This window comes from Protopterus annectens, chromosome 11.part0 (genome assembly GCF_019279795.1).
Source record: "Protopterus annectens isolate FY-2018-M chromosome 11.part0, PAN1.0, whole genome shotgun sequence".
In the NCBI taxonomy this organism is placed as follows: domain Eukaryota; kingdom Metazoa; phylum Chordata; order Ceratodontiformes; family Protopteridae; genus Protopterus; species Protopterus annectens.
Genome location: NC_056745.1, coordinates 379323992 through 379341606, shown reverse-complemented (window position 1 = coordinate 379341606; position 17615 = coordinate 379323992). Strand labels below are relative to the sequence as shown.

General features: G+C 35.8%; 1 protein-coding gene across 1 annotated transcript in view; it reads right to left on the bottom strand.

Moving 5' to 3' along the window:
* Positions 1-17615, bottom strand: part of CEP290 (centrosomal protein 290) — a 3346332-nt gene that overhangs the window by 1584948 nt on the left and 1743769 nt on the right. The window contains exon 27 of the mRNA XM_044087863.1: positions 2191-2396. Within this exon, the coding sequence (XP_043943798.1) occupies positions 2191-2396 (206 nt within the window). The remainder of the gene's footprint in view (positions 1-2190; positions 2397-17615) is intronic.

The following is a 17615-nucleotide window of genomic DNA, read 5'->3' as shown; positions in this document are numbered from 1 at the left end:
GATAAAAAACATATTTATAATTCTAAAACATTACTAACTTCAAACCATTGTATAACTATTTACATTGGTGTCTATTCAAATAACATTGACATTTTATATTATGTAAAATTAGAAACATAAGATGATATATCTTCATCGATCTTTTCAAATATTTCCAGTACTTTCATCCAAGAGTAATGGTAAGAAGTAGATCTTTTAGTTCTGTTCTTCAATACATTTCTAATATACACCAATCTACATTCTTCTTTGCCTTCCCAGGTATGTTATGCCCTCCAGTAATCTCTTTCTCTTTATGATCATTTCACATGCTTCTCTCTTCACCTTCAGCTTCCACCCAACCTATTTCTTCCTGTGTGTTACTTCTCTGTTCCTAGATACCCACCTAACTTTTTTATCCTGCTATCTAAGAGGTTATTCACATACACACAACACTGTTGTTTAATTTATGCACACATTTCCATTTATGTCACCCTACTGTTGATTTACACCATATTGTTTTACCTTCTCTTAATGAACTGGAAAACAAGACATAATGTTCATATATCAATCTTACTAAATGTTGCCATTTTTTAAAGGCAAAACTCATACTGCATTAACAACTCCCAGCAGATATATGGAAACATACTCGGTTTGAAACTTATGACTGTTGGAAGACTTACAATTAGTGTGATTTTTTTCATTGTCCCAGGTGGCTCTGGGGTATGCAGGGATAATTATAGCCCTGACTATGACCCAGATAACTCCAGATATACTGTGGTCCAGGTGCTGGTGGAACCTGTAAGGGAGCATGACAGGGAATGGCTGATGCCAGCTTGCCCACTCTTGAGGAAGAAAGGTGGTCTAGTCCCACTGCACTGTTGGCTCCTATTGGAGGAGCGAGCAGCACTACTGATTGTGGATATGTGCTTGGCTCTGCCAAGCTATATGAGGTAGCTTTTGTGGACTGCATGTGTGGAAGCAGCTTGTGGCAATGAGTGTACCTACATTAGATGCCCTGATAAAGTCAGATAATAAAATTAAAGCACCCTAGCTCTGCACTGTGAATGTCAAGGCTTCAGAAGATGTGGCTACCAATAATTCCCCTGGTCTGAAGGCAATCATGGTTCTCTGTTCAATGCAGGAGCCTCTGGTATGGGGGAGTGAAGCTGGACCCTCTGACTGCAGTGATGATGCAGCACTGTAACCTATTAGCATAGTAAAGAACAGATACAGGTAAATGGAACCAAAGGACCCCTCCCATCAGCTTTTGTCCCTGCTAATGGTCTGTGAGAGGCCAATACTATTAAAAAAATGAATATGCTTCAGACCTATGGGGTGGCAGATGTTTGACAGGTGCAGAGGGTGGGGTCAATAAAAAAGGGATCCCTTTGCCCCCACATACATTTTATTAAAAAAAAAAATCAAGGTCGCCATAGGAAACAGGAATGACTAATGAATCAACAAGTTGGTAAATTCACCTGCAAGCTGTGCATGAAGGCATTTAGCTGTTGTTAACATGTTAGGCACTAAAATGTCCACTTTTTACAAATGTGACCCATGAGAACACACCAACACAACTGAGATGATGCTCCACAAAATCAACAGGTAGCACTGCAATGGCCTGCAAGTAGCAAACAGCAAACTTTAACAAAATGCACATGCAGTATTCAGACAGAAAAATTACTACATAGTTACAAAAGTAAAATTAGGTCTGACATTTTTAACACCAATAACGGTAATATGCAAGAAAAGAAGTAAGAAAACAGGAACACATGACAAAAGTAAACAGAGAGAAAAGCAAACTTTAGATATAGTGCATCCATTGACTAAGGAGAAGGGGGAGGTGTAAAGGACAATGCACGACATTACATATGAGTTGGGGACAGTGGAAAGGTTGGGTCGAAAATAGTGACAAATAGCCAGAGATATTACAAAAGAAACAGAGACTAACACACAGGAGGGAAGATTTCAGAGAGTTACACAAATGCAACATCTGTGAAAGCAATTTCAGAATAACTGCACAAAACTACATAAACTGGCACTTCAAATTTATCTTTTGCACAGAAACAAGTTCAACCATACATTTTTTTTTCTTCAGTTCACCCAAACCGTTCTTCTTATAAACTCATTTCTGGTTTTACTACACCCTATTGGTAAGAAAAACATTCTCCATTGTAGTACCCCCAGAAGGAGCCATAATTATCAGTTTACCTCTGAAAACTTTGCTTCCAATTCAAAGTTACGTTCTTCAACTTGTGTTAGTGTAGTCCTCAAATGTTCATACATTTTATGTGCATGTTCAGCCCTCTGTCGTTCATTCAACTCTTTCATTTCTAGCATTGTTATCTTCTTAGAAATGGACATTATTTCGCTGTTGGTTACTGCTTTTGTAGCCTTATCCATAGCACTTTCACCACCTGCATAACATAAGTAGTTATTTCAGTATGAAAACAATGCATTACCATATTTAATTAGTGAACGGCCTTGAGTCAAAGACTATGAAGGGTAAAAACTTGTGAAAAATTCATGGTAGTTTAGCGTAACAGCCACGTCCATTACACCAGCAGATATCATTAAGACTCAGTATGTATCTAACCTAGACATGGGCCAGATGCAGCTTATGCTGCAAGAACAAGCATTTGGGAAACTATCTGCCTAGTTCTCTACCAAAACATGCACTCTGCAGACTTACCCAATACTTTATCAATTACAGTGACTTAATTTACTACCAATTCCTTTGATACAAAGGATACATTCACAGATAAGCTGATGTCACAATTAATCTGTATCCAAGCTGTCTTACTGTAACTCCAGATTTTGCTTGGACAGAAATTATCCTTATAGCACCATTATGTGCAGTCTCTGATTATTGTCTTCTCAGGTCTACTATATCGTCTTGGATGCAATTTGTTCATGGACATAAGTAGAGCAATGCACACAAACAAGAAATGCATCTTTCTCCTTAAGTTCTTTTTTTTTTTTACAAATTCATTTTATTATCACTTAAGGCAGGCAGACAAACAAAACAAACCATGTTAACATGTTCACATTTATAAACATTATACATCAGATACATTTTTATACAATCATCAGTCCAACATTACATAAATTGCTCAATTCCTGCCTTTCCTTAAACGTTACTCCTCCTCCTCCAAAATATATTATTTTGCATGTATTGTTTCCCACAAGTTTCACTTTTTCTATATAATTTGCTCCTACTCTTTTCTAAAGATCCCACTTCCAGTTCTACCATTTCTGTTACAATATTCATTACTTCAAATAGTTTAAATGTCGATTTCTATTTTCTAGTAATTGTTTTTTTTAGCAGCCACCAGAATTAAACTTAACAAGGCCTTACTATGCCTAGGCAATTCAGTTCCTGTATCGCAGCTCAAAAAATGTTTCCTTACTTACAGCCTTTTGCTCACATAATATCTCTAACAGAGTACTCTGTAGGGAATTTTTAAAATTTGCCAACTCATCACACTCCCAAAACATATGTTGCCAGTTACCTTTTTCTTTCTCATCACACATCCAACATTTCACATCTACTTGAGGAAAAATCCTTTGAAGTCTGCTTGGGGTATAAAAATACCTATGCAAACTCTTCCAAGCAAAAATGTTAAGTCTTTTATACTTTTTTGCATATTTGGGAGTCATACATATGCCCTCCAATTGTTTCCTTGTGAATTTCTTATCAAATCTCCCTTTCCAATCCTTTCTAGCCTCCTCTGACCGATTTCTATAGTTATCCTGCAATATTTTATATAACCCACTAATTGTTCCTTTTTAGCAGCAGCTTCTATTCTAGATTCAACTAAAAACCAGAGTAGATTTTTCACTTAGAATTTCCCTATCCTTTTCTTTTTGCCTGCACTCTGATATCAATCCCTGATAAAAAAGGCAGTCTCTAGCCTGCAGTCCAAATGTCTTCTTGACCTCTCCCCATTTTATTACCTTTTCTTCTCTAGTTATTTGCTCCCAAAATCTTAGTTCTTAATTGCCAGTTATCTCCAGTAAATTCCAGCCACCTCTTGCCTATTCTCTGTACCCATAATTGCAGTTATCCCTATCGGCAGAACCTCCTTCCTCCATTCGCTTGTTGCCTTAGTTCTTAGAATACTTTCTGCTACTTTACGAATATACTATTCTGTACGGGCTGTTGTTCTCCTTAAAGATGTGTATTTAAAATCCCACTCTCTCTTTATTTCTTAAATTTCACCCCTGCATATCATCATCCCTTTCCACTTTCTTTTTGTGTTACACAGATTAGTCTTAACTGTGCAGCTGTACAATATCCCTTCAAATTATGTAATTCTAAACCGGGTTCCTATCACGTAGTCGAACTTTTACAAGTTTGAACCTCATATAGTCGACACCAAAAGTTTGAATTTGTAAAAGTTCAAGCATTTGAATGGAAATCTCCATAAGCGGAGGTTTCCATTTTGTTCAAAGGGGTGCGATCTCGGAGTTGGTATATTTAAGTAGCGGGGGATGTGGGGTGTGCAGTCCCCCCAGTGGGAGGTGCAGGGAGGCTTGCCCCCCTGCCTAAAACAGTTTATTTTTTTTCCGTTTTTTTTTTTATCCATAGTCGAAGTTTTATAACTTTGAACATAATGGTTTGAACATTAGTGTTCGAAGTTATAAGACTTCGACTATGTGATATAGACCCTTCTAAACCACCTTGTTCTATTGGAAGGATCAGCTTATCCCACTTGACCCTTGTTGTCTTCCCTTCCCAGATGAAATCATTCAACTCTTTTATTAACTACTGTCCACAACTTCTCTGGATGATGAAAATATACCTGACAGGTAAATAAAACAAAAGGGACTAAAAACATTTTCACTGCTTGTACTTGCAATCCATATCCATAAACAAGAGCTTCAATATTTTCAGTTTTTGTATTATCTTTTGTTTAGTCTCTTGTCACATATCTTTAGCTGCAGTAACAGAATCCTTTTCAACCCATACTACTAAATACTTCATTTTATCGTGTCCCCATAAATAAGGGTATTGCTGAACCAATTCATGTGAGGGTACAACATTTACAGCTACAGAGTTTGTTTTATCTTAATTTTATATTCCAAAAAAATCTTGAAACTGTCTCAGAATGATCAACAACACTGAGATATCCTTTTCTGGTTTTATCAGATACAAAATAATAATTGTCTGCAAATTAAGCCAACTTTTTTTTGATTACCATACCAATTATAGCCTTGAAATTCTGAGTGCCTTATTTTCCTTGCCAATGGCTTTAAATATAATATAAATAACAAAGGGGAAAGTGGACACCTCTACATGGTTCCTCTGTTTAGACAAAACTTATCAGAGAGGAACTGTTTCACTGAAATATTTGCCTCTGATAACTTACATATCCTACTAATTAACTTTACTATTGTATCAGGGAATGCAAATACCTCCATTGCCCTACTCATAGAATATCCCCTTACTGTGCTGAATGCTTTCTCTGCATCACAATCCAACAAAAGAGTGATAATTTCTTACATTCTGCTTCCATCAGGATCATCATTGTTCTATTAATGTTGTCAACTGTTTGCCTCCTTTCCACAAAACCACACTGATCCACATCTATTAATTTTGGCAACACATGTGCCATTCATTTAACAAGTATGGACATAAACACTTTACAGTCAAGGTTTAAGATTGAAATGGGACTATATGAACCTGGGTTAGATGGGTCTTTACCATCTTTAGGTATTACAGCGACCACAACTGTCTTCCAAGACATTGGTGCTCCCCCTGCCCTCATTTAAAATACTATTAAAAAAATTCCAGACCTTTGTCACTTTCTTCCCTTGTATATTCTAAACTACCACAGGAATACCATTGATTCCTGGACCCTTTCTTGCAGGATGAGTATATGTCACCATTTTTTTATCATATCCTCCTACCTTAACTGTGAACTATTAAGCCTCTTCTGCCTCTAATATTTGTGCTTTTCCTTGATTTCCACATTCCTCTGCTTCACACAAATTTTCATAAAATTTCTAAAATATCTCTAATACCTCTATAGGATCTCTGGTTATTTTTCTTGTTATAAGCTGCCTATGTTTCTACTTTCTCTTGCCCAAGTCATTGTATTAAGAGTTTTTGTGCTCTGGTGTTATTATGAGAATACAGTTGCTTAACAACAATCTTTCTAAACTTATGTATATTACCCAGATACTTCCTTATTTTCTTTTTAGTGCCTCTTCTTGTTCTGTGAGATTTCCCTTATTCCGCAACACTTTAACCTATGTCACACCCACTAAATAATTTGTGTTACTTCTTAACCATATCACCTTTTCTTTTATTCATACCCTATTCTTAAACTCCAATTTTATTTTATCCCACTGGCAAGCTATAACCGTTCAAGAAACTTCTATCTTCCCCAATAACTTTTGAATAATTTCCACTACCCATTCCTTAAATTCCTCCCTTTTAACAGATAAATTAGAAAGCACTAGTGTCTCATTTTTACTTCATTACCCTGCATTTTTATCTTAGTTGTTATTGGCATATGATCTGAAATATTTATTGGATGTATGTCAAAGCTTTCCATTAAGTGCACATGTTCCTGTGAAATATAATTTTTGTCTGTCCCAGTTATTGTACCTAGCTGAATAAAATGTACATTCTCTCAGAGCTCCTCCTACAAAATTCATGTCTTCCATGACAAACATTTTTGTAAATTTCTTCAAAAATCTACCCTCTTATCATATTTTCTCTTCTACGTTCCCCAAATACATCCTTCACTGTTGCAAATCAAATTCCACTCCCCACCTAAAAGTAATATTCCCTGCTAAAAGCTGATTATTTTTCCCAAAATGTTATTAAGCTCCATAATAGTAGTTTTAGGTGAAATATAAATGCATGTCAGTGTAATCTTACCTTGCCAGTAGCCCCTTACTACCAGTAATCTACCATTATCATCTTTTATTTCCTCTTCCATCACTATTAAAGCTCCACTAGCAATTAGTATAAGTATTCACCTTTTCCTTTAGTCCTGCTATTCCGCTAAATATCTGTCCTGAAATTCTTTCTTTATCAAATTCACAGGCTCACTTCTTTCCAAATGTGTCTCCTGTAGCATTATTATTTGTACACTGCATTTCTTAATATAATTTAATAATCTTTCATCTTTTTGTCTACATTTGTGAGGCCAGTCACACTCCAAAATAATATGTTTATGGTAGTCACTGTGATAATAAGTTATTATTCCCATGTACTATATATGACAGCATTTTTAAATGTCTATTTCCAACTTTTGTGTTACATGTACCCACTAATGTATTGCAGGTTAGTCCTTTCTACCACTGTTTCTTGCCATCTCCCTTTGAACCTATGTCACATTTTATAAGATCGTTTGTTTTAATGAAAGCTCTCAAATAAAAAAAATCAACTCCCCCCAAGAATACCACCATTACCTATTAACTTAAATCAAACACACAAAAATATGTACATCTTCAAATAATGAAGTTTAACCATCCTTTTAGAGACAACTGTCCCAAATTCACAGCTGCATCCACATGCACTAACCTAAAATTAAGGTTACCCATGCTAAAGGGCATCTTATGATCTGTGTTCCTACATACATGAATTGCTGTCTGTTCTTATCTTATCTTCATTCCCCTCACAGACGTGAAAAACAGCTTGTATGCTTTCAGAAAACATTACCTTTTACCCTTAAGAAAAAGTGCACTAGCTTTCTTTAAATAAGACTAAATTATACACTGTTGTAGTAAATGCATAAAACTATTTAATGACCAGAAAAGCTGCAATCTCTTACTCATTTCCAAAAAACTGAAACTTTTTTTACTGAGCTCCTTGCCATTGTACCTTTTAATTTTACATTTCTCTCAATAAAAAATGTCCAGACACTTCCAAGATGGCTGCATATTGAGTAACAGCTTAATTCTAGCTCTTCCAGTGTGTTAACAGAAACTCAGAAGAGAGAACCAGTGGACGTATTCGTCTGGGTAAATTTCAGTAACTGGCTAGTAAGTAAACTGCCTGGATCCCAGGAAAAAAGAAAAACAAAGGAACTGAAAGAAAATCAGCTACAAAAGGTGAGGAAAACACACTGACTGAAAATACTTCTGCAGTTGCATGGCAAAAAAGCAGTGCAAGCCCAAGACATGACTTTCAGTAACCTAGAGGAAAATATAAGACAGTTGCACTCAGACTTGATTAAAATAAAATAAATGAAACACTGATGGAGTATTTCAACTCAAATAAAAAAAGGCTGGAAAAAATGGAAGCCGTTTTAAACCGATATTCAAATGAGGTGCTAAAATTGCAAAACTCAGAGGTTGAAATGAAGAAAAGGCTGGTTCAATATGAAAACTGTTCAATAAGAGAGGTTTCAAAAAATAATAAAATTGCAAGACAGAGCACATAGGGAAAACCTGAGATTTTCTGCTGTACCAGAGAAACTGGAAATAATAGACTGTATTAATTTTATGAAAGAACAAATAAGCAACTGGACTGGTATTCCACAGCAGCAGCTGTTAACTGAAAGGGCGCATTGCGTGTATGCTCCAAACCTGGCCATGAGGAAACAACCTAGACCTTTAATAGTAAAGATGCAATCCTACCAGCAGAAGGAGTTGACAAAGTACTAAAAGTGGGAAACAGCAGAGTGTTTGTGGAGAACGATTAGTCAGTGTACAGCAGGCAGAAGAGAAGTAAATTTATTCCACTATTCAGGGAATGTAGAGAAGCAGGCATGATATTCAAACTGCTGTGAAAATGTTTCTTTCCTAGAGAAACAAAATCATTTCTGATGCAGAACATGCTAAGGAAGAAATACAAAAGTCTGTACAACAAAAAGTGAGGTGTGAAACAGAAGGAGGTTCTGCTTCTTGTTATTCTAGTAATAAAGACCACACAGAAACTATACCAGTGAAACCTTTTCCAGTGTTTTAAAGGAAAATGCTTAAGAGAAGGAAAACAAGCAAAAGAGTTGACTGGAAGAATCACAAGTACATTGGAAATGAAGCCGAGACAGGATTTGGGAAATGGAGATGAACAGGAATAAAACCAGTAACTTGGAAATTGACAAATGTGGGATTACAAAGCAATAATTATACTTGAGAAACATCACAGGACAAATCCGGAAAAATTGGACTTTTTGACTTTGTTAACCTAGGAGGGGACTCTAAAGCATATGCCCTACTTCTTGTCAATAATGTTCAGAAAAATACTTAGGAGACAGGAAGAGGAGGGAGAAAGTTAACTGTAAATAACATTTTTTTCTTCTTAATAGTAATATTTTTATACTGCACGATTTTCTTTGCATGCTATAAAGTAAAGTATTCTCACTTACTTTTAAGTGTAATGGGGATACTAATTTAAACAGGTGTTCCAGTTGTTTCCCTTCTCTCTTTCTCCTTATTCAGTTTTAAGAAATGTAGGCATAGCAATTAAAAAAAAAAGAAAAATGCTTGGTCAAAAGAGCTTGACAAAAAGAAAACTAATGTACTTTTTCTCTTTCTTGCCTAGGGAGATGACTGGATTAAGGATCTTAGCTTTATCTGTTAAGTTTTAAGAGAAAGCAAGTAAATAAAAGAGAACACTGAATATTATAAAGTTGTTTTCTAGCAAATAAATGTAACTTTTGGTCAGATATCACTTACTAGAATCACAGGCTGTACCATGCATCTTAACATGGATAACCTTTCTTGTATGTTAACCCAAGTTTGTGAGTGTGGCTGTCAGTTTGGGACACTTGTTTCTATTAGAAGGGTAAAAATTTAATATCTGAAGATGTACATAGTTTATTTTATTTATTTATTTATTTTATTTTATTTTATTTTACATTTGTTGACTGGGCTAGTCTAACTGGATATATGTCCATTTTCAGTAGAGGCCTGGGGAGAAAAGCTCCACAGTATTATGCAATGTTATACAAGTGTCAAAGATTACAAGGCATATACAAATAGGAAACTGCATCTTGAATGATTCTACATTTAAAACCCTTACAGATATGTTTTTGTTACACAAAAAAAAAACAAAAAAGGACTTACATATAAACATTTAGCCAGCATTACATATAGGCAGATTGTCAGAGAGAATAAGAAAACATATATACTGGTTTCTGTTAAGCACTGTGTATACAGAGTTGTGGACAGTATAAAGATATCAGAAATGGCTAGCAGTTATTCAATTATAGTATTAGAGAACTGGAAAAGTAAAAACATTTTTTTATTTCTCTTTTGTTATATCATGTCCCTTAAAATAGTAGAGAAATAAGTCATTTCTTCATTTCAGAAATAAGTCACATAGTTTTGTGTGTTAGTACTAAGTTAACAGGTTTAGGGTGGTACTGGGGGTGTTTTTTGAGGGTTTTCAATAAAACAACATTTTTTGTAAGAAGTGACAAAGGCACAAATGGATATGACAACAAACAATTGTATAAAGGATCAACCTGCCAAACAGTATATGCATGTAACACAAAAGCTAAAGCTTGAGACTTTAACAAAAAAGCTGTTACACATAAAAGGTGGGAACAATAACTTTTTAACACAACGATGCGTTCTGTAATGCCTTTAAATGTCAATGGTCTCAGATAAATACAAAAATGAAAGAAAAGTCAACTATATTAAAATGTAGAATGCAAATAGCTATGCTACAGAAGACACACTTGGAAAGAACTGAAAATGCAAATTTGATAAAGAAAGGTTTTCATGATGTTTATTCAGCAGAATACATGGGACTCAGGAAAAAAGATGTGCACTTATATTACACCTAAAACTGCTATAATGGAGCTTAATAAAATTCTAGGAGAAATAATAAGTTTTCAGCAAGGAATATAACTATAGGCAGGGAATGGAATTTTATTTGCAGCAGTGAAGATGTCATGGATGGTCCAGAAGGGAAAATATAACAAAGGATGGCAGATTATTGAAATAAAATATGAAAATATATGGCATGGAAAATGTGAATTCAGTACTAGGAGTTAGAACCAAATGAATAAAACAGAACGTTACAGTCCTCAGTGTCTTTCACAGTACTAGGAGTTAGGAGTGAATTTGCATATTACTCTCTAAGATATAACAACTGGGCTAGGCTAGACAAAATTTACATTTTACAGGAACATGTGTATTTAATTGAAAGTCTTGATAAGCAACCAACAGCTATTTAAGATCATGTGCCAATAATAACTAAAATAAAAACATAGGGTAATGAAATAAAAATGAGACACTGGTGCTTTTCCACCTGTCTGTTAAAAAGAGAGGAACTTAATTAAATGAATGGTTAGTAGAAATTATTCAAGAGCTTTTAGAGAACATAGAACTTTCTTCTAAAAATACAGCTAGGGAGTGGGATAAAATTAAAGTGGCATTTAATAACAGGGTGGAAATAAAAAATAGAGATATGGTTAAGAACTAACAAAAAATATTTAGAGGGACTGACAAATGTTAAAGCATTGCAAAACAAGAGGAGGAGAACTTCAGAATGCTAAACAGAAAATAAAGGATTATCTCAATAACATGCATAAGTTGAGAAAGATTGCTGTTAAGCAACTGTTTTTTGATAACAACTCCAGAGTACAAAAACTTTTAGCACAGCGATTCTGGCAACAGAAAGTAGAAAGGGCTGTCACCATGCTTAGGGAACTATAACAAAAAAAAAGATAACAAGAGAGATCCTGCAGAGATACTTGAAATATTTCAGAAATTCTATGAAAGTCTGTATAAAGCAGAGAAATATGGAAATCAAGAAAAGGTACAAATGGAAATGCTTATGGAAGAAATTAAATATGTCAAGGTTAGAGGTAGATGAGGCTTGATTACTAACAGTTAGGATAGGAGGAGATGAAATAAAAATGGTGATAAATAACCAATCCACAGGAAAGTCCCCAGGAATAGATGGCATTCATGTGGAAGTTTGGAAGCTAAGAGGGAAAAAAACTAATAAAAGATCTGAAAGGTTTTGTTTAACAGGATTTTAACAGGAGAAGTACCAACATCCTGAAAGAAAGTGGTGGTGGCTGTTATCCCTAAAGAGGGTAAAGACCAGATCCAGCTTCATACAGGCCCATATCAATCCTAACCCATGATTATAACATATTTATGTCTATAATGGCTAAAAGAATGGCAAAGGTGATGCCAAAATTGATAGATATGAATCAATGTGGTTTTGTGGAGAGGAGGCAAATGTTTGACAACATTAACAGAACACTGATGATCCAGAGGGAAGCAGAATGTAAGAAAATACCACTGTTATTGGTGGGTCTTGATGAAAAGAAAGCATTTGACATAGCAAGCTGGAGTTTATGAGCAGGGCAATGGAAGCATGTTCAGTCCCAATGAAATTATAAGGTTGAACAGGAGGATATAAGAGGGATCGGGGTAAAAAATTAAAGTGAGTGGGTTCTCAGAGGAACTAGGCAGGGGTGTCCTCTTTCCCATTTTGTTATGTTTATATTTAGAACAATTGGCAAAGAAAATAAGGGACTCAGAAATTTAAGGATATAATTGATAAGGTACCCAAAAAGCTGACTCTATTTGCAGATGATATTATTTGGGTCTATAGTAAAGCAGCAAATGCTTTAAATAGCAAACACTGATTTATCAACCCTTTAAGAGCGAAAGCTGACAATCCCAAAGACACCGAACAGTGATTTTATTTCCCAGGGAAAAAAATCGCTGGGCCATTTTCGGGACTTTGTCATTTCCTCCACTGTGGTGCAATCTCAGAGTTGGTATATTTTAGTAGGGGCTGTGGGGGACGAAGCCCCCCCCACATTTTATTTTGTGTTTTGAACTTTTTTTTTTTCTTAGTGGAACAGAGATTTTTCCCCTGGGAAAAAAAATCACTGTTCCGTGTCTTTGAGATTGTCAGCTTTCGCTCTTAAAGGGCCGATAAATCAGTGTTCGTTATTTTAAGAGTTCGCCGCTTTAACACAGACCCTATTATTTTACATCTGATAAAACCAGAAAAACACATTTCAGATTCGTGGAGCATTCTGAGACAGTTTCAAATCTTTTTAGGATACAAAATTAATGAAGCTAAAACAAAGGTAATAACTGTAAATTATATACCCACGCACAAACTGGTTCAGCAATATCCATATTTATGGGGCCATGATAAAATGAAGTACTTAGGAATATGGATTAAAAATTATTCTGGTCTGGCTGCTAAGGATATGTGGGAAGAGACTAAAAAGATGATATAAAAACTGAGAAAATGGATGCTCTGTTGTATGGATATGGCAGTTAAAATGTTTTTAGTCCCTTCAGTCTTACACACAGGTCAGGCATATTTTTATCAACCAGAGGAGAAGTTGTGGGTAGCAATTAATAAAGAGCTGAAGGAGGGTTCAGATCCCTAGGTAGTAGGACATTTCCCTGTGGTATATTTGGTTGAGGACATGTGGTGGAAGTGACATTCATATGCAGAGAAATATGGCTGTTACAAATTCCCTGTAGGCAAAGAGAAGAATGTGGAATCATGCCCAGAATGTCAAAAAACAAATGCACAGGAAGAAAATAATGTAGATGGCTCCAAAGGCAACATGGGACAGCAGGCAATAAGGAAGGCATCAGCAGCAGACTCTCCACTGGGCATGTCAGTGGCAGTCAGGGCCGGCCTTAGCTGAAATAGCGCCCTAGGCGAAGTAGTGCTCCGGCGCCCCTTAAGCCCCACCCACACCACACTCATGAAACACCCTTATTTGAGCCACACCCACTGGGTCATTCCTCAAGAAAGCCACTCCAGTCATTTCCTTAAATTATTTAAATGCATAGGAAGAAAAAGATACCTTGTAATTTAGTTAAACTGCAGCTACCTTTGCATATGTATTTTCTATTTGAAATACCAGAGCCAGATCGTGGTCATACAGGGTTCTAGGAAGGGTAATAGACCGCCACCCCAGAGCAGCCCCTTCTGCAGCAACCCCCAGCAGCAGCCACCTCCTCAGCCATTCCAGTGTTCCATTATTTGGTTCTCACCAGTTACTATGCATATGTTTTATTATTTGCTTCTACAGTGATTACAGATATTGAAGTAAAATAGCACAAACACAGATAGCCATTTGCTAAACAAACAATACAGTCTCGCTATGAAAACAGACTTAGCATAAGCAGTACACTTGTCTGCCCTTGAAACTCACATTCATTGAAATGGCAAAACTCACATTTATTGAAACAGCATGAAAACCCACATTCATAGAAATGCATCTGGTTGGTGGAGAATTAAGTTAACCTTTGGGCTGTTTTCAAAACAGACTCCTTGCACACATTTTTTTAGGGCCATGCATACATATATTTATTATTTAATTCTCTTTCCTGATTGTATTGAATTATATTCCTTGTATAATACAGCACCACTTGTTAGAATATGTTTTAAATTTGTAGTTTTAAACATTCTTTTAATAAGCAATGAAACAAAATTTATGAACCAAACACTACCCATTTCAGAAAATTTCAACAATAAAAGGCCACTCAAGACTTCTGTCATTACAATCCACCATTACTCCACACGCACGATCTCTACAGAAGTAAAATCATCTGAATTCCACAATAAAGAAATCTGTAACTAATGTAGAGGTTGCTACTGGCAAACAACTTTACTTATCAATGTTATCTACAAATTCAGCGCCTGCTGCCCTTGAAAAATGAATTGCCTATATTACATTAAAAAAATTGGTAAGTTGGTAATATTGTAATAGGAAATGACTAACAAGTTCACAGTCACTAGGTATCTCATACAAAAGACCATACTCAGAACTGTAAAACCCCTACCCCCCCTTATAATGCACCAAATAATCAACAATCATATGGGCACTGCAATATCAGCACTCCATCTACATGGTGTGGGAATGGAATCCACAGCCTTCTGCACTAAAGGCAATTATGCTACCAACACTGCTTTCAGATTCTACAACACAGTGTACCATTTGATAAACAAAAACAGCTAGTTGCACACTGAAAACATTTACACTTGTTACAGTGTGTTAAACTTGTAGTTTTTAATATTTTTCCAGTAAGTAATGAAACAGAATGTATGACCCAATAATGACAAACCTGCCCATTTCAGAACATTTTAACCATAAAAGCCCCCTCAAACAGTATCAGTCAATAAGCACAATATCTGCAGAAGTAATCATCATCTGAATAATTCTATATTTAAGAGATTTGAAAGTAATAAAGATGATATTACTGGCAAAGAACTTTACATTTCACTGTTCCATCTACAAATTCAGTGCTTGCTGCCCTTAAAAAATTAATTGTCTACGTTGTATTAAAGAAAAAAATGGTACACTGATGATATTGCAATAGAGAATGACTGAGAAACAGACAAGTTCATAGTAACTAGGCATCTTAAACAAAGGACGGCACACTAAGGAATGCAGAATGCCTATCCCCTCTTAAATGCAACAAATAAATTGGTAACTAGGACATTACATACCATGCCTCCATACCTCTCAACCTCTTTGCACAAGAAATCTGAACGGAGCCTAAAATAATGGGGGAGGTCAATGGCCCCCCAAACAGGGATAGATTACAAATATTGCTCTTATAGACTTAGAAAGTTGCTAGAATAACAGCATTTGTCTTAGCATGCATTTTCTGAAGGAAATGAAGGCTGAAAATCAAATGTATGATGACATTTAGTTATTTAAATCCTCAGTGATTTGTCAGAAAAAACACAAAATTTTATGATGAATAGGCCAAAAATATGAGGCAAAAATCTAGACATTCTGCAAAAATCTGTACAGTTGAGAGGTATGAATATATATATGCAAGTGGTATGTAAGAAACATAGGAGATGTAACATAGTCAAATATAATTGCATACAAAGGTAATACTTTTAACAATTTTCTCACAAAGTCTCATCTACAAAGTGACTACCCAGAAAGATTTAAAAAAGCTAACAAAATGGACAAAATATATTTTCCTGAACATATAGTAAGTAGCTTCTTTGCTTTCTCTCATCAACATAATTATTTGTTGCTCATCTGTAATTCCCCTTAGTTAATAAACAATATATTTCCATTCTTCTTATGATACTTTGTTGACAATCCATATTCTTGCTCAGTTAATAAAACAGCACAATAAGCTTTGGCTTGTTTAGTATTTATGTTTTTGAATGGCTTCTTCCTTCATTCAGGCTAACTAGACAGCCAGCTTCAAAAGAAATAGTTTCTGACAATTTTTACTCAATTAAAAAGACATTTCTTTATTTTATTTAGTTACACTTTACAAACTTCCTGACAAAGAAGTCTATAACCTGATGAATGGTCCAAACACCAACTCAGATGCCTGTAATACTAGAACCCAGCCCCCTCCCCCTTTGCAATAGAAAAAAAAGTATCCTGTACTTTCCACTGACAAACAAAACTGCATACTTAAAATGAATAAAATCAACAATTTAAGCTTCTGAAGCTACAAGCCTTAAATCAGATGCATGCAGTACAAAACAAAAAACCTTTACCGTTCTCTAGACAAATTCAAGTATTCCTAAATGCAGGCATGCAACCATTCTTCTCATATTCTATTTGTTGATGATTTAAAACTGTATAGTTCATCAGATGAGGAACTGAAAACACAGCTGATGGTTGCCAAAACTTTTTCAGATGATAGTAGAATTTAATTTGGCCTTGATAAATGTGCAAAAGCAGCCTCTAAAGCAGGAAAACTGCAGCACCAGGAAAATTAGAAGTTATGTACTCACCATAACGTTCCATCTGAGTAGGTGTATTCATTTGTCTGCAACCTGTGGGTTATGGATCCGAGACTCGATCCCAACGGGCATGGCTTCAAGCAGCTATGGATTCAGCTCTCAGCTCCTCCTCCTCCCTCCTGCCCCCTCCTACCCTCAGATCTCAAGATCGAGCAACAATACCCCAAAAGGGTAACAAAGAATAAGAAAAAAAGCCAAAAGAAAAAACCAGGGCCAGGGGATTGCGGGATAGTGAAATGCAAACAACATGAAGAACTGATGTTGGTACATAACCATGAAACATAACTTCTAAATCTGAAAGTAGGATATTCATTTGTCTGCAAACCTGTGACACAGAGTCCCCATCTACCTAAATCTCTAATGCCATCATGGAAGGATATTCGAGCAAAGCTGAGCCAAAGGATGCTCTACCCCTAGATGCGAGCCATACATAATAGGGAAATAAAAACATGAGAAGATCCAACTTATAGCTGCATAAATATCATCTGGAGGAATCACGCCTTGAAGGACGCCGGAAGAGATACTGACTGGCAAACTGGATGAATGCCTCCGTCCTGCCTTTAAGGAAGGGTGATAAGCCAATAAAATGCACGGTGAAGAGAAGCTGACAGAGAAACAGAGAAACAGAGAATTGAAAAGGAAATAGAATGCAATTTTGATAAAGGAAATAAACAGCTGGTCGGATTCAGCATGACCAGGAAATAGCCTAGGCTAAATTGGTTGATCTAGTCTAAGCTGTCCTCAGTGTTCAAATTTAGGTTTTGCCTTTAAGGTTTTGAGATTGAGGATTGGTTTGATTGATGTTTGAATTTTTTGGAAAGAAGATTGTTTTAGGAAGAAAGGTGAAAAGGTAGTGAGAGTAGAAGGCGAATAAAGGAAGAAAGACGATGTTTGATTGAGTTTCAGAAACTCTCTTGGCTGATGTGATGCTGCAAATGGCTAC